The 26702-nt window shown below is 36.5% G+C and overlaps 4 protein-coding genes across 8 annotated transcripts; 3 read left to right on the top strand and 1 right to left on the bottom strand.

Annotated features, from left to right (window-relative positions):
- Nucleotides 1-252: 252 nt before the first annotated feature.
- On the bottom strand, nt 253-3132 carry LOC113710467 (uncharacterized). Its single transcript, XM_027233495.2, has 4 exons — nt 2578-3132; nt 1244-1693; nt 824-1130; nt 253-723 (listed from the first exon to the last, which is right to left on the bottom strand). Exons 1-4 carry the CDS (start codon nt 2992-2994, stop codon nt 584-586), a joined length of 1314 nt encoding a protein of 437 aa, XP_027089296.1. The 5' UTR covers nt 2995-3132; the 3' UTR covers nt 253-583.
- Nucleotides 3133-5366: 2234 nt separating this feature from the next.
- On the top strand, nt 5367-10390 carry LOC113710706 (ubiquinol oxidase 4, chloroplastic/chromoplastic). Of its 2 annotated transcripts, none has more exons than XM_027233823.2 (10): nt 5367-5737; nt 6209-6401; nt 6723-6816; nt 7332-7447; nt 8261-8369; nt 8635-8703; nt 9230-9301; nt 9375-9422; nt 9723-9887; nt 10158-10390. In XM_027233823.2, the coding sequence occupies exons 1-10, from the start codon at nt 5562-5564 to the stop codon at nt 10169-10171; spliced, it is 1056 nt and encodes a 351-aa protein (XP_027089624.1). In that variant the 5' UTR covers nt 5367-5561; the 3' UTR covers nt 10172-10390. The 2 variants fall into 2 exon arrangements, with proteins under 2 accessions (XP_027089624.1, XP_027089625.1); XM_027233824.2 differs by having other exon boundaries at nt 5422-5737; nt 6221-6401.
- A 3894-nt stretch (nt 10391-14284) lies between these two features.
- LOC113709395 (E3 ubiquitin-protein ligase COP1) lies at nt 14285-23323 on the top strand. Of its 4 annotated transcripts, XR_011821458.1 has the most exons (14): nt 14285-14951; nt 16190-16267; nt 17056-17211; nt 17498-17860; nt 17984-18129; nt 18260-18325; nt 19083-19161; nt 19633-19788; nt 19867-19965; nt 21095-21199; nt 21281-21460; nt 22204-22397; nt 22787-22897; nt 23004-23103. XR_011821458.1 is itself a non-coding variant. In XM_027232146.2 (13 exons), exons 1-13 carry the CDS (start codon nt 14625-14627, stop codon nt 23169-23171), a joined length of 1839 nt encoding a protein of 612 aa, XP_027087947.1. In that variant the 5' UTR covers nt 14285-14624; the 3' UTR covers nt 23172-23323. The 4 variants fall into 4 exon arrangements, 3 of the variants coding, with proteins under 3 accessions (XP_027087947.1, XP_027087945.1, XP_071922301.1); XM_027232146.2 differs by lacking the exon at nt 22204-22397 and having other exon boundaries at nt 17693-17860; nt 23004-23323; XM_027232144.2 differs by lacking the exon at nt 22204-22397 and having other exon boundaries at nt 23004-23323.
- An 868-nt stretch (nt 23324-24191) lies between these two features.
- LOC113710399 (inositol diphosphatase DSP4-like) lies at nt 24192-26641 on the top strand. Its single transcript, XM_027233376.2, has 5 exons — nt 24192-24680; nt 24790-24883; nt 26035-26092; nt 26188-26231; nt 26305-26641. The coding sequence occupies exons 1-5, from the start codon at nt 24424-24426 to the stop codon at nt 26491-26493; spliced, it is 642 nt and encodes a 213-aa protein (XP_027089177.2). The 5' UTR covers nt 24192-24423; the 3' UTR covers nt 26494-26641.
- The last annotated feature ends 61 nt before the right edge of the window (nt 26642-26702 follow it).

Raw genomic sequence — 26702 nt, 5'->3', positions numbered from 1 at the left:
AAAAATTCCAAGAGTCTAATCTCAGATTGGGATTCGGAAATTGTTACACAGTCCAAACCATAATATAGCCTGATTCCAGGAATGTGCAGTCGCTCGGCCCACATTGGTCAAACTTGCATTGCACTCAGTTCAAGTAGGCAGGTTTTAACTCTTAAAGTGCCCACTCCTAGGCAACAAGGTGGCATTTTCTTTGGTACATTCAGATTTGCGAACTAAAACTTTTTCAGATTCTCAAATTGCACCGTCTAAAAGTTTGCCAAAATGAAACAATCGGCGTTTATTTAGCAGAAGAGAAGACAGAATGCCCTGAATTTTGTTTCAGCAACACCACCTGTACAAGGGTACTTGGAATACCATTCAGTTCTTTTAGCTGAGGAAGCATATGCCAAGATCAGGCACTAGTTACAATCAATTGACTTAGAGATCAGGACAAACAATAAGCTTCTCTTCCCCCCCCCCCCCCCCCCCCTATTTGCGCGCGCATGCAAGATTGTGAACAGCCCACCAGAGGAGTGATTTTGGGACTCCACTCCCCTTTTGTCACAAAGCACAGAATGAAGAGGAGTGGATGATCAACGAGAAGTTATTGCCCAATACCAATTGTCTTGTTTAATATCCATAGCGTAAGCGACAACTGGATGGCAAAAATGGTGTGAAGCCATGATCTATCCAGCATAAAGCCATAAACTGTAATTCCAGCTCTGTTGTGCTCAAAATATGTCACTGCAAGATGTTTTAACCAGAAACCCTTGTTGTTCAGGTTTGCAGGTACTAAGATTAAGTTGATAGAAGGAACATCTCTGGAATAACTATTGTAACTCACCTAGTGCTTGCCTCTTCTGGTAGGATACGGTGTGTATAACTGGAACCATGTTTGTGTTGTCAATTTCATCATCTCCATCTCCTTCTTCGTTATCAGTGTCACAATAGGCATCGGAATCTGTGTATATGGCCTGATCTGAGGTAATGGGAGACCTAGGAGTCTCAGCATCGAAGTCATCAAAGGAATTGGTAGTGGAACAGATATGCCATTTTGCCGCAAGAGATGTAACAGACTGGGCTTTGTGTGTGATTTTCGCTGCACTACGCAGGCATATGAAAAGGCCTGTTACCAGGGTGATGGAGCATAACTGCACAAGAGTAAGTTGATAGATGTCAAAATATACGACAATGCAGTTAATGCTAACACAACGATGAAACAGTATTAGTTCGACAAAGTAAAGAGTTGGAAATGAAGGATTACCGCAAGTTCTCCTGCAGTAGAAATATTGAAAGTGGAGCTGGACTCAGTTGTTACAAGTAGAGACGCAAATTGACTGGCAGTGACAAGGATCAGAGAAGACAAAATAAACCGTCTGAATCTATGGCTTATGATGCGAAGATTTCTTCTGATCTTGAGATGTTCCAACAAGATTGCACCAACATCAGACTCTTTCTCGAAAACCTGTGCAAAGTCCTCCAGCCTAAGGATCTGCAGGTAGCATATTAGGCGGAACAGGACACATACAAGGAAGGAAACTGATGTCCTGTAAAGCCATGAAGACAACAGCAGTATGCACACAATGATGTGGCTCAAGTAGACATTGTAGAAATAGGGAATTTGGGTTCCACCAGAGGCAAACCACCATATCTTGTAGACACCATCCGCCAGGAAGCAGGGAAGGACAAATGCTGACAAGATCTTCAGTGATCTCTGCACCACCAATAGGCATTATCCTTCAATTTTAAGCATGCTATTCTAATTCCATTAACATAGAAAAAGTAGCCTAAATCTGATTCGATTAAAAGTATGTATATGGGATTCACTAGACGTCAAGAATTTTTACCATTCGACTTGCAGTTTGAGATGGAAAGAAATATGATTCGCTGGTAAAAGTAGTAAATTCTTGTAACATGTTCAGCTACTTACTGAAAATGTAAAGGATAAAGTATTTCCGTGGACAGCATTGTTTTTCTTCTTTCTAGTGGTTGCTCATCCACGGCAACTGAAGCAGCAGACTAAGCACGCAAATCACTGAAATTAAAATTTGGGAAAAATGTCGCCATCCGAGTATTGGATACTAGTATTTTTGTGTCAAAAAAGTGAGGACAGTTCCTAATTCTATCTGCATACAGACTTCTTCAAGATGTACTTTTTTATGCATCATAACCTTGTAATGGCAGAATTTATGCCTTAGATTCAGAAGCCAGTGTCAGTTTAAAGATAAAATTTTGAGGTTGCTTAAAAATAAGCTTAAAATTGGTAAGTTGTGGCAGCAAAAATTAGAAGCAAGCAGAAACGGATGACTTTCCAGAGGAAGAAATTCAGCCTAACTTAGAACGCGGCACAGCTTTCATATGAAGCTACCTGAATTCTGTCAGTACCAGTGTCATAAGGTTTCCAAAATGAATATGAAAGGATTACTCAGGATTTTCTTAAATACCAGCGTCATATTGGAGTAATCATCAAGAGTTCAATTATTATGCTAAAAATCCAGCTGTTCCTTTTAGATTAGCAAATAAAGAAACCAAGAACGATAGTTAATCAGTATAATATATACTCAATAGACAAGAAGAAAGGGATGGAAAGTGACTCACATGAATCTGAAGGGTATAGCCGTGTCGAACTTTCTCACTCTCATCACTTAATTTATCAAGAAACAGAAATTTTCTCAGACCGTAGGAGCGAGTGAAAGAATAGAGGCTGATAAAAGATAGCGATGCAAACACAGAAAGCGATAATTGGACGATCGAATCGAAAGGCCTCACATGATCTCCATCACAGCTTGAGCAGGCAAAGACGAAGTGGGATACAAGAGGGACACCAATGGTTAGAAGAAAGAAGAGTGACCAAGAAAGACCTGCCCTCCAGAGACTAGACTGGTCTAGAAAAAACCATGCCGGACTTGATGTAAACTTCTTCAGTCCGACGGTGGCTTCGTGTTCGTGGAACGAGTTTTCTGCAGGAAGTGACTTGTACTTTGATAGCAGAACCTCTGTTTCATCTTCTTCCATGGTTTGATATCGTCTTTCTTTCACTCTTTATTTCTCTCTATTGCTGCTTCAATCAAAAGAATCTGCTTCCGGGAAGAAATTTTAAAAGGCTTTCCTTGGAGGCCTGGAGTAAACAATAATAATGTCTGCAGCTGGAGCCCAAAAGCTTACAAATAACTGATAAGGACAGCCGACTCGTCTTTATTTTTTAAGGTGTAAAGAAAGATTCAGTAAGGAAAACAAATGGCTTTTTCAACTGCGTTCTGATTTGCCTTTGTCTACTCTACTGACGTTGCCATTCCTTATCACTTATCATCTTCTATAAAAAAAAATGGTGCAAACCAAAAGAACTGTTGCAATAATGGGTTGGACTTATCGATGTACACCACAAATATGGTAATTTTGAGGGTAGATAAAACCCTCACAGGTTGCACGGGCCAAGTTGTCTTCTCTTCTCCCCCAATTTATTTTCCACAGGGCCCGTGAATCTAGCAAAGCAATTGATGAATCTCGACAAAGCTAAAAAAGATTAAAAAAAAAAAAAAGCGCGGGGGATCCACGTGGGAGGAAAGGAGCGGTTGGAAGAAGTTGCGGGGCCGTTGGGTTTTCGCGGTGTACGGTTACGCGTGGCAAAGATGTCGGGGTTGATTAGTTGGACATATGTCTTAGTTTTGAAGAACTGCCGTGATGATGAGACCTTACAGAGTCAGACTACTGGTTACAAGAAGCTAATGGTGTCGTCAGACCAGAAATCTTTGTGTTTAATTTGCCTATGATTAATTTCTTCGTTACATGTAATTATTATTAATTAGTCCCAGACGTTGACGTTGTACTTTGAACTAAGCTTGGAAGGATGGAATCATTTAAGCAGGTCGTCCGTTGAATTACGAATGACTTGGAAGTGATGGAGCTGCGAAACGAGCCCGTTATGCTCTCGAGTGCAATTTTACGACTGAATTTGCCTTTGAGCATTGGATATAGATTTTATTCTAGATGTGATTTGACTTACGATGTTATATAAATATATTTTTTAATGATTTTTTTAAAATTTCACATGCATTATATAAAAAAATATTATAATATCATTTTCAAATAATCTCTTGTCCAAACATACAAGATTGATCTCCCTCCCTTTTTACAGATGAGTAATAATATGGTATTTATTTTAATGTGATATATATAATAATTTGAATTTCTTCATGGACTCCTAATTTTATTAATTCACTTTAATTAATTTCATTTTAAATTAAATTTGATTCAGATAGGAATAAAAAAAAGTGAATACGTTTTTCCATTTCGAGTGGTATACTGCCTGGTGTGCAATACTTCGAGCGCATCAAAATTTCCAAATTTTCCTACCAGCCCACACTAAGGGATACTTAGATTGATTACGATTGATTCAGCCCAATTATGAATATTGAATCAGCCCAATTATGAAAAAGAATATGGATAATTTCACAAACTTCTCCCAAGATTTATGACAATTGCAGAAAGTTCCTCTCCAATTTCAAATATTGTAGTTACACCCTCTCTTTACCTGTTTCTAGGAGCATAAAAATCCAATTTGATATTGTAAGCCAAATATGCCATCTATTAAACTTTGTAAACAAACCAAAAAAAAGAAAAAATTCCTTCTAAAATGGCATGAGAAAGAAACACTGCACAATCTTCTATCTTTAGAGAAGAACTATAATAAACTTCTCCAAAATATCTAGCATATTCAACATAAATAACATTTTCAAGCAATTAGTTGCCATTTATAATTGAATAAACAAATGCACAACCATATAAAATAAAAGTCATCATGTTCATTACAAAGTAAAGACTAAATTTCTAAGATACATGTGCATTTTTGTATCAAAATTTCAACTTTGAAAGCCTATCTTGCTTTTTAATTTTGATAATTGAAACTAGAAGTTCTACATTAGCTTTGTTGAAAGAAAGTAGTCGAGAATTAAGGGAAAAAAAAAAGTAATAGTGTTGGAGGCTAATTACTGTGCTACAAATGTTATTGCAATGATATTGACGCTAAATCAAGAGAAAGAGAATAGAGACTTGACAAAAAGATTTTGAAACATTGGATTAACTAGAGGTTAAGGATGGAAGAGGAAATAAAAAAAAAACTTGAAAGTGTGAGTGCCTTCTCACTTTTTTTTAAGTTCTTTTAAATTTTTGTATTTAAGTATAAAATAATGTTAAGGGTATGGTAGTCACCTAAATTATAAATGAAAGAAAGTGTAAAATTTGAAATGAGAAAGGCGCTACTTAAAATTGTCATAAATTTTTGGGAAGGTTTGTGAAATTATCCCCAAAGAAATTTCCCCGGTGAGAACAGCCATCTCAGTCAGCGATAAACAACAAAAGCGCCCGCTAAAATATCTACGATAATTCCTAACGAGGACAAGGATAGCATAAATATAAGAAACACCTCAATTCTTGAGGCTCTTTCCCATCAACGTCCCTCTCGATTCCACCATATCCTCCTTTTTCTTATTTGTGAAAGTTCAAATTCAACTCCAAATTTCCTGTTTCTTTCACCACCTATATAAACAAACAGAAGGGGAGAGAGGGTCTTAGTAGTCACAAACATGGCGACATCAACGTCTTCTGTGGTGTTAGGAATCTCTGTATCATCTTCTACTTCTTTGAAAATAAGGAGTTTTAGAAATGCGCCCACTGTGTTAAATTCTCATACCCCTTCTGGTTTAAACGTTGTTACTTCACCTCATCATAGGCATGCTGCTTCTCAACGTCCACTCTCCAGGTAAATTTTGTGAATTTCGAGATTTTAGTCTTTGTCGAAACCATATGCTATTTCTCTTGTTAGCCTTTTAATGGTTTCTGTTTTAGTTCAAGGTTATACTTGGTTGTCTGTAAAAGATTAGAATTGAGGTGAAAAATAACAAAGACATCGTCAAAGTTCAGTTTTTGTTTTCTATTATCATGAGCTGTCTTCATTTTATTAGAAACTTTTTTGTTGATATTGGGATTGATGGGAATAGAAGCTTTGGTTTACTGCTTTCTGTTCTTTAAATTGAATTTTGTCAATGTTTTAAATTGGGACTTGGATATGATTTCTATTATGTGTGTTAAAGTAAACTCGAGTCTGCAGTTAAAGGGTGTAAAAATTTGTTTTTGAGCAAAGATTATACCCCGATTACTTAATTGGTTAGGTTTAGTATCATAGTGCTTGTTCTATCAGTTAATTCTGCGTAACTTCAAAATTTCAATGTAGGAACTCGTTTAGAGTCCAAGCAACGGTGTTGCAAGAGGATGAAGAGAAAGTGGTGGTGGAAGAATCATTTCAATCGAAAAGTTACCCTGAAAATGGAGGAGGAGGAAACGGAGAGCCACCTGATGCTTCATCCTCTAGTGGTTTGGAGAAATGGGTTGTAAAGATTGAGCAATCCATAAATATCTTTCTCACGGTACACATTGCATCAGTTTCTCCTATATAAATGGGCAGATCTCTATTGCCCATACCTGTTAAAGTCTTTACTTTTAGATTCTCTTACGCTGTTTTAGAGTTTCCTGTATGTGGTTTGCAACGTTCAGGAAGAAAAATGAGAACTTTGTGTGGCAATGAAACTTTGTGTGTACTCTTATACATGTGAGGCAGAAAGGAATCTAGGTTTAGCAAGCCAGAAAGACGGAGCCCCCCTAAATATGGGGCTGTTTGTTTTAACTTTACTTTTCCATCTGCAATTTATTATGCCAACAGCACCATAAAATTTTGTGTGCTTGTGCAGGACTCTGTGATAAAGATACTTGACACCTTGTATCATGATCGACATTACGCGAGGTTTTTTGTTCTGGAAACTATTGCAAGGGTTCCCTACTTTGGTAAATGTTTAGAAATTTTTATGTTGCTGAATTTTCAGTTAAAGCCTTTGAAGTTGCTTTTTGCAATTACTGGACCTGGAGCGCTCTTATAACACACTTTTTGCTTGAGGTCCAATTTTTTGGGCTAAATTATTGTTACCTTGAAGTTTATGCGAATATTTGAGCCTGTTCATTTGTCTCCAGTGTTGGTGAAGCAGGCTGTGAAAAAGAATGTGGCTATGTATTTTGTTTGAAGAGCATGATCCAATTGAAAAAATTGAACCAAAATCCTTAAAGAGCACAAGTACTATAATCTAAGGACCACATATTAACTTATACGTATATGTAGATAGGGTATATGTGGTAGGCTAAACTGATTAATTTAGTACTTTGCATTTCTAATAGTTGCTATTGAAACTGTTTGCATTAAGATATTAAACTTACTGAAAAGAAAGATGCAATCTTGTTGTGGGAAAGTTACAGCATGCCATGGTCACTGCTTCTGGTAATGACTGATACTTTATGTGTCATGACAGCTTTCATGTCTGTTCTGCACTTGTATGAGAGTTTTGGTTGGTGGAGAAGGGCAGATTATCTGAAAGTTCATTTTGCAGAGAGCTGGAATGAGATGCACCATCTGCTCATAATGGAAGTAAGGCTCTTGCTACGAACTTCATTAGGTCTTTAGTTCTTAACACAAAGAATTTTACTTACTTTCCTTTCTTACCAGTTTGAAGCATTGCCCTTCGAAAATTGGGAACTATTTCTCTAATTGAAGATTTTCTCTTGAAACTGGTTCTTATCACATCAATTCTTTTAGCTTGGAAATTCCAAATTTTCAAGAAAAAGTAAATCATGGTAAGAAAGGCTAATATTGTTGCTCTAACTGGATAAATATCTACCTTATTCATCTCTTAGTTAAATTGTCATTGTGCCTGAAAACATACCCTCTTGCTGTAAACTCCAAACTTGTTACCATTTTGGTAACTAGTCATAGATTTAAAGGCTCAATGTTGAGGAAAAGAACATGTAAAACACATCCTAGTAGAGTCTGGCATAAAAGGGATGCTTTTGGGAATGGACTGTCAAGTGCATGTTTTGCTCATTAAAAAAAAAAGAAGGAAATGAATAAGCAGAACTCAGTTTTCGCTGTAAGTTGGGGGTAGGCATTGTTTTATAGGGTGGTTAGTTACGTGCTGTTATCCTATATAAATTTATTTTAGTAAAAGATGTTTTTAGTTTTCTAGTCGTACAAGTTAAGTCTTCAGCATAAATTTTTCTGTCTCGAGTTGTTTCAGAATTGGGAGTTTAACGCTTGGTGGTGAAAATTGAAGGTCCTACACATACTATTGCTGAGATTTTTATGAGCACAAAGACCTACTTGCAGTGCATTTCAGTTCAGATTATTCAGTTCATCTATGTAGTTTTTGGCTTTGATTTTACAACTCTGATGGTTCTACGACAGGAACTGGGTGGAAATTCTTGGTGGTTTGACCGGTTTCTAGCTCAACATATTGCAGTCTTTTACTACTTTATGACAGTCTTTATGTATATGCTGAGCCCAAGGATGGCGTGTAAGTAGCTGGCTTTTATGTGTAGTAACTGCTGTAATTCTTTCTTTGCGACCTGTTCAACAATGCAAGCAAACCTCCATACTTCATTATACTTTTGTGGCTCCATATTTCTGTCCACAAATTTTCTGTCCTTTTGACGTAGATTTCCTGAAAGTGCACCAAAATCCTGTGTGTAGGAAAGTGGCAATTATAAAGTTTCAACCAGGAAATCTCATGATAGAATTGATCGAGCTGATTTTCATATCTTGTCTGTTTGTTGCTGCAGATCATTTTTCTGAGTGCGTGGAAAGTCATGCGTTTGAAACCTATGACAAATTTATCAAGGATCAAGGAGGTAGCGTAAGATCGGTGTTATACTGCTTGTGCAAACTAAGTTGTCGAGATAACAATACTAGCTTGAAATTATGTTGCTTATTTGATCTTTGAACATGATTTGGTTTGATAACTTGGCTAGGCATTTGGAACATATAAGTTTCATACAAGTCTCTCTAATTCATATATTCAATTTTTTATTGAATTTGGATAATACACATCAAATCTGCCTAAACTCTAGGATCTATCACACTAAGTGAAGTTTTCCTGATTAAATCCACACGAGTAGATTTGTCAAAAATTTGGAGGTCAATTTGTTCCCATACTAGGTGAAGCTATGGACATCAATTTGTTTATCTTTTCAGTACTACAATTTTTAATAGCTGGTTTACTTTTCAAATGTCAAATGCAAGCTATTGAACTTGGTGCATGTTTAACTTTTCTAATAAATACAACTTTCATGTTATATTACGACAATTTAACTTTTATTCGTTTCTTGGTAAGTTTGGCGAAGGTGAGTAATGCTATCATAATGTTTTGACATGTAGAGCAATTGAAGAAACTACCAGCATCAAATGTTGCCGTGAAGTATTACACAGAGGGGAACTTGTACTTGTTTGGTAAGTTCTTTGATGTTGTCTATTAGGCTCTGTTTTTTTGTACTGATCTTAAATGCTTATCTGATTTTGTCAGATGAATTTCAAACCGCAAGACCGCCTACTTCTCGAAGGCCAAAGATAGGTAAATGATGCTTCATATATATATATATATATATATATATATATATATATACGTATTGGCTTGTTGGTTAACTTATTTTTGCTTTCACGCAATCTGAATAAGAATCTCTGTATAATACTTTATTTTTTGTCATCCCTTTCATGGAATCTTGCAAAGAGTGCTTTGCTAGAAATTTAAAGTGATTTGTAACTTGATTTATGCAGTGGAGTCAGCATCTTTCCAAGTAATTGTTTTCAAGAACACCAATTAAGGAATCTAAATTTAGCATAATTTGTTGGTTACTTCAATGTCTATCTGCAGAGAACATGTATGATGTGTTTCTGAACATCAGAGACGATGAAGCCGAGCATTGCAAGACTATGAAGGCCTGCCAAACTCATGGGGGCCTTCGCTCTCCTCACTCGTATACAGATGATGCGTGTGAAGAAGATGCAGGTTATGGCCTACCCCAGGCTGATTGTGAAGGTATTGTAGATTGTATAACAAAATCTGTTTCAGGCCCCAAGTAAACTGAAGCTTATATAGTATATGAAGTCTGAGAATTGGCGCACTTGTATTTCAATGAAATGGTGATTATAGCATACTCACAGGGAAAAGAAATCAGTTAATATATAGGTTTTTTTTTTTTTTTTTTTTAAATAATCTTCAACGTGATAGTAATAACTGCCTGCAGAAGCTCTGTTACTTATCTGAAGTTGTAGAAATCCTATTCTTATGGTCCTAATTTATGTCCAGAGCTGACCCAGTAGAGAAGACAGCCAAGGCCCGGTAACACAGCTTAACAAATTGTTGCTGATGAAGTGCGAAAATTTGAAGGAAACTTTGAATGCAGTAAAATTTGTTGAGATCCTTGCTTGTATTTTGTAAAAGAATATACATATTTGAAGGAATATATGGTGCTGTTTGTATCGGTCCTTTTTCTTGTTTCATATATATCACATCACAAAAGATGTTACAGTATTTGTTCATGTATTGTCCAAGATGCTCCGGTGTTGTTTTTTTTTTCCTTGAGTGTTATGACGATGGACAGGGAGCAACCGTCCCAAATAATCTACGGTCTGGATTCAACCATCGGTACAAATTTTGAAATTGTATAGCTCAGATTACGACATATGATTTTGATGTAACTGACATTTTCAATCTCACATGAACAATAGTTGATTATAACATGATGTTATAAATCTGTCTAAATGGTTTGTGTTGAATTACAACCTGTTCGAAAAGTATTACACTGTTTATCAACGGTTACATTTACAATAATCGAAAGGAGTGACGCGTTTAAAGCATAATCCGTCGGTCAAATACTTCTTAATTTGGAGTTCTCTTTTAACAACTTTTAGGCTAACTAGATCTTCAAGTTTAATTTCCCATAGCTTTTAATCCACCACACAATAGAACAAAGGACGCGCTAATTATGCTGGGGTAATAGCTTAATAATATGCTCTCTTTTAACAGCTTTTGCCAAAAATATGCTATGAATACAGTTCATTTGTGGTGATAGAAATTCATTATCCTCCCCAGCATCCAAGTTCCGTATGGAAAATTCTGACAAATTATTGCAATAAGAGAGACAAATAAAACAAACCGAATATTGAGGACCCGAATCATATGACTTAGGGGCGTTGGTGGAAAAATATCTCCGACGATATAAGATTTAATGATTCTGGATAGCATTCAGTACTGGTAACAATTGCTATTGTCAAACTTGCTTTCATGTCAATTTGCCGTTTCGTTTTCCAATCAAGCAAATGTGAGGTCAAGAGAATTTGAGGATTGTACGGCTCGGCCGTGATATTTGCATGGATAAGCAGGTGAACAAGTCACCAAGGCTGATAGCGAAGCATAGTCTAGTTACTTGTAATCAATAGGTCGTTTCGAGTCACTGGATTAGCCATATTAGTCACTGGATTAGCGTGCAAGCGCTAGAATTCATCGAAGATCAGGAATTTTGGATTTCTCAATGTTAGGGTACACTGGATGTAAAGTTCTCTCGAGTCTTTATTTGAATATGTAAAGGTTTATTATCTATAAAATCACCTAACGTTTCGACAAAAAAAAAAAAAAAATAGGTCGTTTCGCATCATTAAAGGTATAAATGAGCAATCACTGTTGATCTTCCTATTAAAAAAGAAAAAAAATCTGACATTGCTTTGCTTGGTGACTGCTACTCATGAGATGAGATCACTTTCTTGATTGCCTTTTGGTTCTCCTAATTAAGCTTGATATATATATAAAAGAAGAAACAGATACTACCAATTTAAAGAATTGATAAAAATCATATTATTGCATATTATTTATACTCTATTTACACACATTGACTTGTTTACATCGTCAACATATTTTTTAAATATTTTTTTAATTCATATATATCACATCAAAAAAATGATACAAAAAATTATTTTAAATAATCTTCTATTCAAACGACGTAACGGTCATAACTCCGACAAAATCTATACTTTTATTACTTACTTGAACAGTTAAAATTAACTACTAGCAACATCAGCTTACCTAATTTTTGCAAATAATTCAATCTGAGCTTAATTTGAACCACGGAATCGAGGACGTGGGGCCACATTAAATTCCGGGAGTTGCTCTTCGACCTCAAGGGATTAAGGTGCACTTACAATTCGATTTTCGCGAAGCTTGTGTTTTAATGACGCACCAAAAATATCTACACCAACCATAACGACCAACTTAATTACACCACCAATCTTGAATTATCATCTCATAATTAGTTACAGTATTAATTACCCACAATACGAGAAGAAGGGAAAAAAAAAAGTACGACAAGAAGAAGAAGAAGAAGAAGAATCTTTCTCTAAATTTAATTCCATAACAGGTGAATTATTTGCTCAAACTTCATTCCATTTGTCGAAGATGTAATTGACAAACCGAATAATCCCAATAGAAGAGTTTTCTCATTTTGATATCCCAATTTTGCGGCACGCAAAATTCTACAGGTAGTAATTTTCATCGGCGACAAGAGAAAGGTGGGGATCTGGAAAGGCAGTTACAAATATTTTTGTCATTGATTTTCCAATTTCCTTTGTATTTTAATGTTTTATTCCTATATATTAAGTATTTTTGCCTTTGATTTGCCAATATTTTCACAAAGTTCTAAAATTTCAAGTGATACAAGTTTGTTTCTTCGTTTTATTTTTGTAAGTGAAAAGTTTCGAATTCAAGATCTTTTATTTACAATAATGACTTCCCATCAAGTGATACAAATAAACTATTGACAAAGTGACAAATATTTTTACAAAATTTTAAGTTATAGTTATATATGTATGTAACTTTAAAAATCACAGTGTGGGATTTTTACAAGTAAACTGTGTGCGTGATGCTACTCGAATTCATTTTTTGCCATTTGCCTAAAATTCATGTTAGGAACTTAGGGTAATGTTAGCAATTTAGGTTAGTACCATGTAGGGTTGCAAACGAATCGAGCCGCTCGAGTCAAGCTCGACTCGAACTTGAGTCGAGTTCGAGCTAGCTCGACTTGAAATCGAGTTCAAAATATTAAACTCGTTAGCTCGCGAGTTCGAGTATATATATATATATTATTTTAAGTATATATATTTTTTATTTTAATAGTAAAATTATATATATATTCTTAATATTTTATTATTTATTAGGAAAAAATATTATTTTATTTAATTTTTAAAAAATAAAATAATTATTTTTTATTTTTTTCGGACTCAAATCAAGTCGAGCTCGAGCTCGAGTTTGAAATTGTCAGCTCGTCGAGCTCGAATTCAATGAAATTATGTCGAGACTCGACTCGATTAAGACAAAACTCGACTCGTTTGCAGTCCTAGTACCATGGCTCTCTCGTAACTTTGCTGAATCCCTACGAAAACAAAACGGCGCCGTCAGACCAGAATGACACTAGTATAATTGCTTAAGGCACATACCCCTAGGGAGGAATCGTAAAAGCCAAATAAAGGCCTCACGGCTAGCGTTTCTAATGAATTGAATCATCTGCGAACATGTTTGTGAATTCCAAAATGCACGAATTGAGCGTCAACACAATATATTAGATTCGTTCAACAATCGAATCGAACACGAATTTGTTCGTGTATTATTCGAATAGTTCGTGAATATTTATATAATTATAAAAATAAATACAAATATAAATACGTCTAACATTATTACATGTATATCATATTTTACTAAGACAGGTAATTATACATAAATTAGTATTATTTAATTTTTTAAGACAAAAAATACAACTAAATTTATTCTGAATAATGTATTATTTATTTAAAATATAATTAAATCACCTCAAAACTCAAACTCGTTAAACTCAAACTCAAACTTGAAAACTTATATAAATAAACGAATCACATTTGAATAATACTTATTTGAACAAAGGTTGAACACCAAATATTTGAATCCATCAAATGTTATTCATTCATACAAATAAAAGAATCGAAACAATGCGTATAGTTAGTTAGTTTAATATTTAAGCTGAATCAAACCTTGATTTAATATTTAAGTCAAATTCAAACCATGTTTATATAATAGGTGAGTTTGAACACCAAATATTCGGTTTGCTAAATATTTATACAAATAAACGAATCAAATTTAAGTAATACTCATTTGAATAGAGGTTAGACACAAAACATTCGAATGAATCAAATTTAAATAATACTTATTTAAACACGTTAGGTTGTGTTTGGATTGCATTTTCCGTGATTTTTCATGAAAAAATTACTGTAGCGATTTGATGTATCTGAGGGAAAAAGGTAATAGGGAAATGTAATCACGAAAAACGACGTAATTTTTCGACGGAAACTGGCAATCCAAACAAGGCCTTAATATTCGGCTTGATGCCGTTCGTTGAAAGCTCCACAGACGGCCTCGATCGGCGGCAGCAGGAGGAAATAGGAAATAGGAGTATAGGACGGCCAAAGAGAAGGAGTGCCCGCTCCCGCCTAACGTGGTCCGTTTCCACCCTCACAAATGTCCCCTCTTAAACCCAAGCTATGCCACTCGCTCCACGTTCCATGACTTCCATCAGAGAGGTGACTAATAAATGAGTTTGCATTGCACTATTGCAGCGCGCAACAGTCAACACACCCTCGCAAACTGCTAAGTACCGACCTTCCTCTCCTTTCTTTCAGTTGTCCGGAAGAGGATTGATTTATATATATTGATTAAAGAGAGACGTCTGATCAGTGTGTGTGTGTGTGCGCGCGAATGGGAGGCGAGAGTTCGTCAATCGGAGCGTTAGTGCCGACGGTGAAATCGGAGCTTGGGAGCAATAATAATGCAGCCGCAGGGGAGCGGGAGCAGGAGCAGCAGCAACCGGAGGCGATGGCGGTTGAAGAGGAGTTGGCGATGCCGGACAGGGATATATTGTGTCCGATATGCATGCAGCTGATTAAGGACGCGTTTTTGACCTCCTGCGGACACAGCTTTTGTTACATGTGTATCGTCACGCATTTGCAGAACAAGAGCGATTGCCCGTGCTGTTCTCATTTCCTCACTCCTAATCATCTCTACCCTAATTTCCTCCTCAACAAGGCATGTCTTAGATTACTTTCTCTCTGTCACTCTTTTTTTTTTTTTAGGAAAATTTTGCCTGCATCTGTTAATGTATCAGCTGCTTATCTTCACCGTAACATGCACTCACTGTATACAAAGGAAGTTTTGTGCCTACAAATGAGAATTTTAGTGTATAATTCCGTAAATGCGTCTGGAATTTTCTTTTTAGCCGGTAGAAAATTGTTTTCTGCGATTTCTGGGGCAGTTTGTCTGCATTTCATTTTTTGAAATGCTGATGAATTTCCTGAGGCGGTGATGGGTCCTTATCATGTCAGATCAAATTTTTTGGTATTGATTTGGCTTCTCTCTTTCCCACGCGTAGTATCAGCGTCGGTTGGTTTGTTGCGTTCGTGAGTCTTATTAATTATCCTGTTTTCGGTGGGATTTCGCCCTATCCTTTTTGATTGGATACTCTGGTTCTAGTTATACGTCACCATAATTGTCGTCTGCCAGAGAACGGTGTTAGAGTTGGACTCCACTCCAGTTTTCTCTTGACAGGTCAACTAAAATCACTACCGTCGTGGGGGTTGAGTTAGCTACTGACATGATTTCTCATTTCAGGACACCAGCTTCGCTCTTATTTTCCTTTGTTCCCTCCTTCCTTCCTCACCTCGTTGTTTACATTTTTACCTGATTTGGCTTTGTCCTATTTTGAAATGCTCTTTGCAAGAAATGGGATGGGGGAGGAATTGGTTCTGGCAATTGCATATTGAGACACATAAAGAGGAAGCTTGCTGGGGACGAAATGAATGTTAATATTTGGAATTCAAATTGAAGAACTAGGAATGATCGTATGCTACTTTAATTTTAGTGGAAAAGATTCAATTGATGCTGGGCAAAATGCTCAGAGTATTCAGCCATTGAAGTTTTGAAGATGCTTCAAAGATGTTTACTGATATCTGGACCTTGTTCAATAAGCTTCTCAGAATGCTAGCTGACTCGAATTATATCCATGCTTTTTGTATTGGAAAATACTCTAGGCAATTGAAAATATGGTCATGTAAAGTTGCAAAAATTGATCTATGTGGTTTCTGCAGGCTTATTTATAACCATCGTTCTGAAACTAGCTATCTTGAATAATCCTTATTTGGTTTTAGAAAGATGAGGCTCTACTTTTATACTTCTCTCTCATCTGAAATTATGCTGGAATTTCTAATTATAACTTGTTGCACGTTTTGAAGTTGAGCTTGCTTTGGAACATTTTTGTATATTTGCAGTTATTGATGAAAGCCTCTGCTTGCCAAATAGCCAAGACTGCTACTCCAGCTGAACAACTTCATAAGGCATTACAACAGGTAAGTCTTTTGATAAAGTTACTTGCTGGTAATGCCACTTCCTAGAAATTGAAGGCATTTCTACAAACTTCTTTGGTAGTGCATCTTCCATTGCATGCTACACGCTTCTCCTTGTGCTTTGACTTTTGGTCCTTCAATGAGTGGAAGGATGCGATGATTGGTTAAAAAGTCATGTAGGATGTTTTTGCAAGTGAAGTACTTCTAATGAACTCTGTATCTCACATTCCATGAAGCTTTTTGATATATACAAGATTTATTAAAACCCAGTGATATTTCAGCACAGGTTTGTGGGTATTTTGCTGAACTGTCACAGTTTAGATATGCTATTTAATGTATCTTCACGTTATGACTTCAAATTCTGGTAAATGGAGATAATGATTTAATATTTTGTTTGATCATTTAGATGTTCAACGTCAGTGCATTCTGGGTTTTGATACAGCTTGTACTAGAAACAGTTCCGATGATTTTGGTAGGCTTATTGTAAATCCTTTGCATTTTTTTTCTTAACAAAATAGGATGAAGCCATTTGCTCCACCTAGTAGAATGATTGAAGTATATGGAGTTGCTTGTCCAAAAATTCTCTCTCTTTACAAGAGATGAGATTAAGAGATGATTGTACATTCCTATTAAATTTGTATTCTATGTTGACGAATATGGTGTTATTCATTTTTCTTCTTCTCTCTAGGTCCATGAATGCAGTTTTTGGCTGTATTGCTACTTTGTCATTTTCTTTTCAGATTGCTGAAATTTCACTGTTGGATTATGACTCTAGTCCGATTCTTAGACAGGGATATGAGGTGTCAGTAAAGGAGCTTGACAGTCTCTTGTCTTTTCTTGCTGAGAAGAAAAGAACGTTGGAGCAACAAGAAGCTGAAACAAATATGCAAATTATGCTTGATTTCCTGCATTGTCTGAGAAATCAAAAACTTGGAGAGCTCAATGAGGTACCAAACTTGCTCCATTCATTTCTATTTTGAATTTATTGTTGAGTTCTTTGATAGTTGACATTTTTTTTTTCTACGGAAGTGAGATGCTCATTTGTTGCACGAAGGAGACTTTGGGTTGCGGGGTGGGAGGCCGCTTTCATCTCTTCTTGTCGCACAGCTTTTGTTTGACTTCTTATCATGCTATGCCATTGCAATTCGATAGAGATTCATAATACATTCGCTAACTCTAACGCTTCATGCTAACAAATTAATGATTGTCTATTTGTCATGTCATCTTTTACAGTTACAAACTGACCTCCAGTACATTAAGGAGGATATAAATTCTGTAGAGAGACATGGAATAGAATTATACCGGTCCAGAGATAGATATTTAACAAACGTAAGGATGCTTGGTGATGATCCTCGTGCAAAATTATCATGGCCCTCTTTGATTGAAAAGCGTGGTGGTGGTGTGCTACCTTGTTTTCCTGGTCCACAGAGCCAGTGCCACATGGGTTCCAGTACTTCACATAACTGGAAAGCTGATGAGAAAACCCCTTCAGGCTCTCAGATAATCCAGATAAAGGATGCTAACAGTGACTTGGATTCACAGCAGCTAACTCAATCAGGACTTCTTGTAGCAAGAAAGAAGCGAGTCCATGCACAGGTTACTTATCTAATCAGATTGTCTATTTTTACTTGCAATTTTGTACAAGTCTCATTTAGCATGCTGGAAAGAAAACTCTAGTTTCTCTATCTCTTTTTACTTTTCTCTCCATTCGTGGCACAGTTCAATGACCTTCAAGACTGTTATATGCAAAGGCGACGGTCCTCGACAAGACAATCCCAAAAAAAGGATGAAAGAGACAGAAGAGAAGGTTACAGCACAGGGCTTGAAGATTTTCAGACTGTGCTCTCAACCTTTACACGATACAGGTTCTTTTTCTTTTCCTTTACATATATACTGTGTTGTCTCCTCATATTTTGTGTAGAACTCATCATCTTGAGAAATGCCTTCTTTTTCAGACAACTAATTTATTTTTCCCTCGTGTTTGATTTCCTATAGTCGGTTGCGGGTTGTTGCAGAACTTAGGCATGGAGATCTTTTTCACTCTGCCAATATTGTTTCAAGGTAAATGTTATTTTTACATTCAGTTCTACACTAGTTTTTCTTGGTGACAAAGTGCAACTTTGGTTTATGAGCTCAATGTACTGAACCTTGCTGACCATGTCCCTGTGTCATGTGAGTTTCTGGCCAAAGAAGTGTGACAGAGTTAACTTGCAGCATTGGTGGAATTGCACCACATCCCTTTTGTATTGGTGATAGATCTAACTAAAATCCAACTGATTGTGTGAGAAAATCATTGATTAGAAAATTTTTCTACTGTCACTTCTGGTCACATTTTTTTCTTTTTTATCTGCTTGTTTTGGATAATTTCTTAATTCAATGTGGATAAATGGCTCCTTGCTCATGGTGCTGCTTGACATATTGGTAGCGTGTTAACTGATCATCAGGCCAACTGTGCCATAGACGTTCAATCTATGATGGCAGAGTCACAATATCGCTTTGATACATCCTTTTGTTGTACTTTCAAATACATAGCTGCTGGGAGACGCTCCTGTTTTTTCTCTTTGTATAATTTTTTGAGTTGGCTGCCCTAATTTGTTTTAGACTCACACCTCCTAATCTGAGCCGTCATTCACTTTGGAACTGCTAATAAGTTTCCTGAGGGAGTTTGAGGGGGTCGCTGTGATCACATATTGTGCAGTAGTTGAAACTTCCTGCACTATATTCTCTTGCTACTAGTGATCGTGTGTTTCTGTGATGCCTGACAGCTGCCTTTTTTTTTCATTTTTTTGGGGGATTTTGTCTATTCCCTTTTTTGCAGTATAGAATTTGATCGTGATGATGAACTCTTTGCTACAGCTGGAGTTTCACGGCGTATCAAAGTGTTTGAATTTTCATCGGTAAGGTTTAGCAGCTTTTGAGTTTTGGTATAGAAGTTTATGAATTTTTTGTATGTGGTTCTCGTTCTAAATTGGAGATTGGGATTGCATTCTTGAATTGCAAAGCTTTCTGAGATTTGTATAGTGTTTCATCTTGAGGTTGGGTTGCTCTGCATACCTGGTGTAATCATTAAAATTTGGTCTTACAATTGTGCTATTTTGTTCTTACAATTGTGTTATTTCTTACTTCTTCAAGTAATAATTTCTATGAATACATAAACATCTCCTTTTACTGTCCATTATTTATTGTCAAGTGCTTATTTTATCTTTGTATTTTTAGGATTTCATGCTTTTCTGTATTGACTAAAGTTCTTTACTGAGCAAGTTCATCATGGATGATCACATTGTCATATTCCTAAACTGTTCTGTTATGAAGTTGATGATAACATTCTAAGATCACTTCCCAAGCTTGTAGTGATTTCCTCTTTGTAGGTGGTGAATGAACCAGCAGATGTCCCATGTCCTATTGCAGAAATGTCCACTCGTTCCAAGCTCAGTTGTCTCAGCTGGAACAAGTACACAAAAAATCACATAGCCAGTAGTGATTATGAGGGTATAGTGACTGTTTGGGATGTGACCACCCATCAGGTAGTTTTGGTGTTGAGTTTTGCTTTTGCTTTTTCCCTAATTTCATTTGATTTAAGATTTGAAACTATTTCTGCTCAGAGTGTGATGGAGTATGAGGAGCATGAAAAACGAGCATGGAGTGTTGATTTTTCACGTACTGAACCCTCCATGCTTGTATCCGGGAGTGATGACTGCAAGGTACTTGTTAAGTATGTGGACGCCAGTATATTGCTATATGTTTCTTTGTGTGACAAAATGGCTTGCTGTAGGCAAATGCCTGTTCGTATATGTCTTAGTTTGGCACAGGACTGGAGGCCTATATTTAGATTCTCTTCATATGGCTGGATATCTGGAATATCAACAATATCATACATTGTAAATTATAAATGGTGGAAACTTCCGCCCATGGATAGTTACTTTTGAGTTATTGAGTCCTTGTCAGGTTGTAGGTAAAATTTGCTGCTTGTGTTTCTTTTGTGTCCGCATCCATCTTAAGATAATGTACTGAGGGGTTTCTGTTAACTTCTGGAAGCCTTTGAACCTACTTTGACAGAAATATTGACTAATCTTAGCCTTTAATCCAAGCTTTCTCAGGGAAAAACTTGCTCATAGACAACCCAGGCTATTCAAGAAGGTTGAAACTTTGTGGTTTGTCTGAATCTGGGTCACACATGGTGATTAGGTTAACAGGAAATAGCATATTTGTCCTTATGATGGTTGAAACTCTGCGCATTTTGAATAAGGAAATATCTTATTCCCATAATTTGATAGGTCTAGATTTAAATCCAGTTCAAATTTAACATAACTCTCGACTCTTGAGTGGTCTTATCTGAAATTTTCAACCATATATTTCAGAAGCAGTACCTTAAAGTTGTTCATATTAGCATGTGCTGACCAAAATATGGATAAACTTCATGCATTCACCATTTCTGTACTTGATCTGACAGACTGACACTAATCTCATCTATATTTGATTTCTCTTGGGTAGTAGCTCTTCTACTCCGTGCTTTTATATGACTAGTAATTCTTCAATAACTTTTACAGTTGGCTGGCTTTTTAATGTGTGAGATTGGGTTTATTAAAGCAACAGCTCTATGGTTTCTGCAAGTTGCTCTTTCATGGTCTCTTCAATTCAAATAACATCTTGTTGTTCAAATGATGTTTTATCATTTATTCACTTTCAAGAATTGAAGTATGTGTTTTTTTTGTAAATTGGCAAATCCCAAATTGTAAAGATCTTTTATTGAAATGAAAGTACAAAAGAAAACTAACGATTTTCTTTTATGTTCTCTGACCAATAATCGGTAACTTGTCGAATGTCCAACAGGTCAAAATTTGGTGCACGAATCAAGAAGCCAGTGTTCTTAACATTGACATGAAAGCTAACATATGTTCGGTCAAGTACAATCCTGGATCTAGCATCCACATAGTAGTAAGTCCCTGTGTCTTTTGGTCATGTTCAGTGACTACTACTCTTACTAGGCATATAAAGTCCGTGTAATACATCTTGTAGGTGGGCTCAGCTGACCATCACATCCATTATTATGACTTGAGAAATACAAGTCAACCAGTGCATATTTTCAGTGGGCACAGGAAAGCTGTTTCATATGTCAAATTTTTGTCCAACAGTGAACTAGCTTCTGCATCTACTGACAGCACATTACGCTTGTGGGATGTTAAGGAAAATATCCCAGTAAGTTGATATTCTTATAATGCTGATTACCTCATAAAACAAGATTGCTATGATTGTTCCTCATGGTAAATCGTGCAGTTAAATTGCAGATAACTGAATGTTGAAAGTCCAATTTTCTCTTTCAAGTTGCCTCATTTTGATGAAGTCAAAAGTTATTCCGTAACCTTTTTCCTGTAGTGTGGATTTATATCGTCCTTGTCCACTGTTGCTTCTTGATGGTTTCTTTTAAGAGGTTATTTGGCTAATCAAAGAGTTCATCTGTTATAATTTTGCCCTAGTTTTTCCAAGTTATATTGTTTGGACAGCAATTTATTTGGCCAAATATATTTGCTTACATCATCATTACAATTTCCAATACACCTTTTTACATTCCCAATTACCTTTTTATCTCACATACATCACATCACAAAAAGTGCTACAGTAAAAATATCTCAAATAATTTACAATCCAAACAGAGCCAGCTCGGATTTTGGGTGTTCTCAGGAGTTTGGGTGTTAACCCATTCTCGGTGTGCTAAACTTGTTTCTTGTTTTAGGTCTTCCTCTTTTGTACGGGTACAGGTTCATCCTGTCTATTTGCTCACCTGTAATAATTTATACTCTCCAAGGTTTAGATTGCATAGCATACGAGTCATGTATCGTCCACGCTCATACTCTCTTCATTTTAGATGGTGCTAGAAAGGCACCTGTGTTATGAATTTGCATGATACAGCTAAACCAAACCTTAGCCCTATAAAAGTGCAGGCAAATTGTCCGAAGGGTTGGAGTCTTTTTAAAGAGGTGCTATTTCAAATTGTTACTGCTACAGATGACCATCCAACTAGCCGGATCGCCGCATTACCTGTATAAATGAAAAACAAGACTCTTTTGTCTAAGGAAACGATATCTGAGCGTAAACTTCCTCAACATATGCAGAAGCTAGTTGCATCTAAACTCTAGTATGCCAATTTCTAACAGTTTTATCAACTTTTGTGAACTTCATCAATTTCTGTCATTAAAATGGTGTTTGAGAGTATGTTTTGGTTTTGTTAGCTACAAGTGTAGTGGTTCTTGTCTTAATGGCCTTTAATCATGCGATTTTCATAAAATCCTGACTTGGATGAGTGCAAGGCTGGAGCTTTAGCACCAAGTGTCAAGGCTGGACGTATACTACTATGAGAAACCATGCTGGATTGCAAAATTTTATTTATTTTTGGGTAACCGTACTGGATAGCAATTTTGATGGCTTGGCTTGTAAAGTTTTTCTGTAAGCCTAAATTGACTCCTTAGTTGTAAATTTTGCTTGGAAGTTTAAATTTACCTTTGTGTTGCTGCTCTTATCTTTCAGCTGCGGACTTTTAGAGGGCACACAAATGAAAAGAATTTTGTGGGTCTTACCGTGAACAGTGAATACATTGCTTGTGGTAGTGAAACAAATGAAGTCTTTGTCTATCATAAGGTACCTTTAAGTTTGCATATTAGCTGGAGCTTGTCTGTAATCATGATACATCTAGTTTGAAAGAATTTTGGGGTGCCCTAGTTTGACGTTGCTGTTAAACCTGTAGGCTATTTCAAAACCAGCTGCTTGGCATAAATTTGGTTCAGATGTACAGGATGCGGATGAAGATGCAGGATCTTACTTCATTAGTGCCGTGTGTTGGAAAAGTGACAGCCCGACAATGTTGACCGCAAATAGTCAAGGGACTATAAAAGTGCTTCTATTGGCTGAATAACTTCTAGAACGATAGTGATGAAAGATGAGAAATTTGTCTGCGTTAAGTTTCTTGCTATAAGAGAAGACTACATCGTAAAACTGGACTGATTCTCGTATTGCAAAATTAAAAAAGGATGTGACTCAGGACCTTTGGTTCTCTTTTTAAGCCTACTTTGGTTGTGAATTCTAAATTCGCTGGCTTGGCTTGAAGGACATAAGAAGATGACTAAATATCGAAGCGATAATTTGTCTAATTCACATGTGCTTTTCTACTTTCTAATAATAGTTCATACGCGTGTGAATCAAACTCTGAAAACTATGGGCACACACATTCTACTACTAAGAATGCCAATCGCCAAATCACTTTTAAACACGCTCATTTCCCATGGTTTTATTTTATTTTATTTTTTAAAGCGTCACCAATGCTAAAAAAAAATCATCATAGATGAAATTAGCATAGTTATTTTTTTCGTTCTTATGTTCTACAATACTTAAAGTTACAATTGCTTGGTGAATTTTTTTTTTAATTTCGTGCCCTTAATTTACAAGAGCAGTAGTGGAATTCATTACCCTCACTCTTTTTGCAATCAATTAACATGTAAGTTCGGATTTTATCCTTTACTTTTTACATTTAGTAACTGTTGAGATATTTTTAATGTTCTATTATCATCTATTTTACCCATTTCCCATCATACAACCGGATTCGTTGTAACATAAGAGGCTGAATCTGAACAATAATCTTCCATACTTTCTCCAAATTAAAATTTGAAACAGGCAAATGAATATAATCGGATCCCGGCTATGATAAGATAACTAATATTACTGCTGCAATATGCTGCTGAGTCGCAAGTCGTAAGTGAAACGGACCAAACAATTCCTTAAAAAAAAAGAAGGGACCAAACAATGCGTCACGCTGTCTAATGTCTTCCACCGAATTGACCAAAAACAAAGAACGAAAAAAGGAATGCTTAAAAAAAAAAAAAAAGAACGAAAATAGGGAAAAAAAAATGGGACGCTATTTATACTTGCATTTCCATTATTGGCCCCCGGTCTCTTCACCCTTCCCTGCTGTGGAGTGGGGGAAAACCTCTGATGGGTCGTTGGAGGCATAGGTTGGAGTTCAATTCTTCCTTCTGATTCCCAAATCCATAAATTCCAGAATATTCTGACCATTATATTAATCGAAACAATAACAACTGAATATTCATGATGAATATTTTTTGACTGGAAAAAAAAAGAGACCGTATTCACTAACTTTGGCGCGAAAAGCTATGAGAATTGAAGGGCCCTATGATTACGATAACACACCGATGTGCCAAAACGCGATCGGAGCTACAAAACTGCAGTCTTTCCCCGCCGCCGAAGCAGATAACTCGCCGCAGGAGAAGAATTCTTTCGACAGCCCCGGGGAAGAGCTTCTCGCGCCGCCACTGAATTTTTCTATGGTTGATTATGGTGTTTTCCGGTCCGGTTTTCCAGAGCCTGCTAACTTCTCCTTCTTGCGAACCCTAGGCCTCCGTTCAATTATGTCGGTCCGATATTTATGATCAATAATTCTGCTTTAGTCTTTTCCTCTTTTTGGCTCGTTTAACAAAGTTGATTTTTTTTTAATTTTATTTTATTGGCGGTGCTTGTAGATACTTGTGTCCAGAGCCGTATCCTGTGGCGAATGCGGAGTTTCTGAAAGCCAACGGAATTCGGCTTTTTCAGTTCGGCATTGAAGGATCAAAGGTTTTTATTCTTTTTTGGTGTGTGTGTGTCCGTGAGCGCGCGTATGCATGTGCTGGTAGTGTAAATTAGCGCTTTTACTGGAAGTTGATGTACGTTTTTGAGTTAATTTGCTGGTCGTTTGGATTGGGAGAAAGAAAGGATGCTAGGGGCTAGGTATTGGAGGCTACACTGATGAAGGTGCTATCAATTAGATTCCTGAGGAAGGAAAAATCTCTAAATTTTAGGTGCTCAACTTGTTTGTTTAAAAGGAAAAAAAAAGGCTATATTATGTTTCAGTTTTTCTCTTTAATTCATTCAAGACAGTTTTAGGAGTAATACGGTGGTTTGAGGTTGGGAAGGTATTTTAAAAATCTTTGGTTAATTATTTATTTCAGTGATCACATATTCATCATGTTTCAGAGGAGCTAGTGCTGAATTATGGTCGTGTTTTTAGAGGAGCTAAAGAAATTTTGATAATGCTTTGACAGACGAGTTAACTTCTTGATCTACTTAAAAGTTTGGGTTCTATAAAGCTACCTTAACATCATCTAATGGTTCATCTCTTCTCATTGTCTTGGTGATATGAAACGACGATTTCCTTCAAAATCAGCAGGGTAAATTGCTTGAATTTCGCAAATCACTCATTGTACGTTAAGACCCAGGTATGTACAGATGCCTCTCTTGTAGAAGTTGTAGAGCAATGAGAGAGGCATTTTTCTCAAGGTATTACTTTAGAAGGTTAGACTGTAGGCATACGTATATCTACCCGTGTCTCCCTCTTTCCTCCGGTGGAGACTAACAGCAATTGCCTTATGATGTACAAAACCCAATCATGTTATTCACTTAAGATTTACATAGTCCGTCACATATAGGGTTCTACTCTTCCAGAATATCATGGTTTACTATTAACTTTATCTAATTTAATATAGGAGGAAAAGTCAGCAAGATTATATATATATATATATTTTTTGTTAAGTTGGTTGTCTGCTGTACGCCAAAAGATTTGCGATCTTTTCTTTGATTTACTGGTATCAAACCAAGATGAATGCTTTCTATAGTTACCTGACATGTTTGCTGTTAAGTAGGAACTCTTGAGGGTTCTTATACAATGACATCTTTCTCCGCGGTGCATACAGAGGCTTGTTTTAAAGCTTTAACAATACTTTGCACAGGAACCATTTGTAAACATCCCTGAGGATTCGATTCGTGAAGCATTGGAAATTGTCTTAGGTACACAAAATCAGTGTTGAATTCTCTCGTAGGACAGGCGTTTGTGTCTTTGCACTATCATATACTAACTTTTGTTTTGAACGTTCACCGTTTAGATGAAAAGAACCGGCCCCTCCTAATACATTGCAAACGTGGGAAGGTATTTCTTTTACCTTTTGCTTTCCTCCTATTAAGAGTTCATTTTTCTAATGCTGTTTTAATTATTTGTGCAGCACCGAACTGGATGTCTTGTTGGATGCTTGAGAAAACTTCAAAGATGGTGCTTAACTTCTATTTTTTACGAGTACCAGAGGTTTGCTGCTGACAAAGCCAGAGTTTCGGACCAGAGATTCATTGAATTATTCGAAATCTCCAGCTTGAAGGAATCATGCGTACCTGTTTCATGTTCTAAGGGTCAATAATTAGTGGAAAAATGCCCTTCAGAAACGCATTGTTGCTTGAATTCCTTCTCCGTCAAGTGCAGGAAATATTTTGCCTCATTTCACGCATTAGTACATTTTGCCTGGACTCATCTTTATTTTAAGTGCAAGCCAAAAAATTTGAAGTTCATCATCGTTCTTAAAGGGGGTCGGTCATCTTTATTTCACTGATTGCGTAGGTGTTTCCTTCC

Source organism: Coffea arabica, chromosome 9e (genome assembly GCF_036785885.1).
Source record: "Coffea arabica cultivar ET-39 chromosome 9e, Coffea Arabica ET-39 HiFi, whole genome shotgun sequence".
In the NCBI taxonomy this organism is placed as follows: Eukaryota; Viridiplantae; Streptophyta; class Magnoliopsida; order Gentianales; family Rubiaceae; genus Coffea; species Coffea arabica.
The sequence above is the reverse complement of the archived record's forward strand: the minus strand, read 5'-3'. Positions and strand labels throughout refer to the sequence as shown.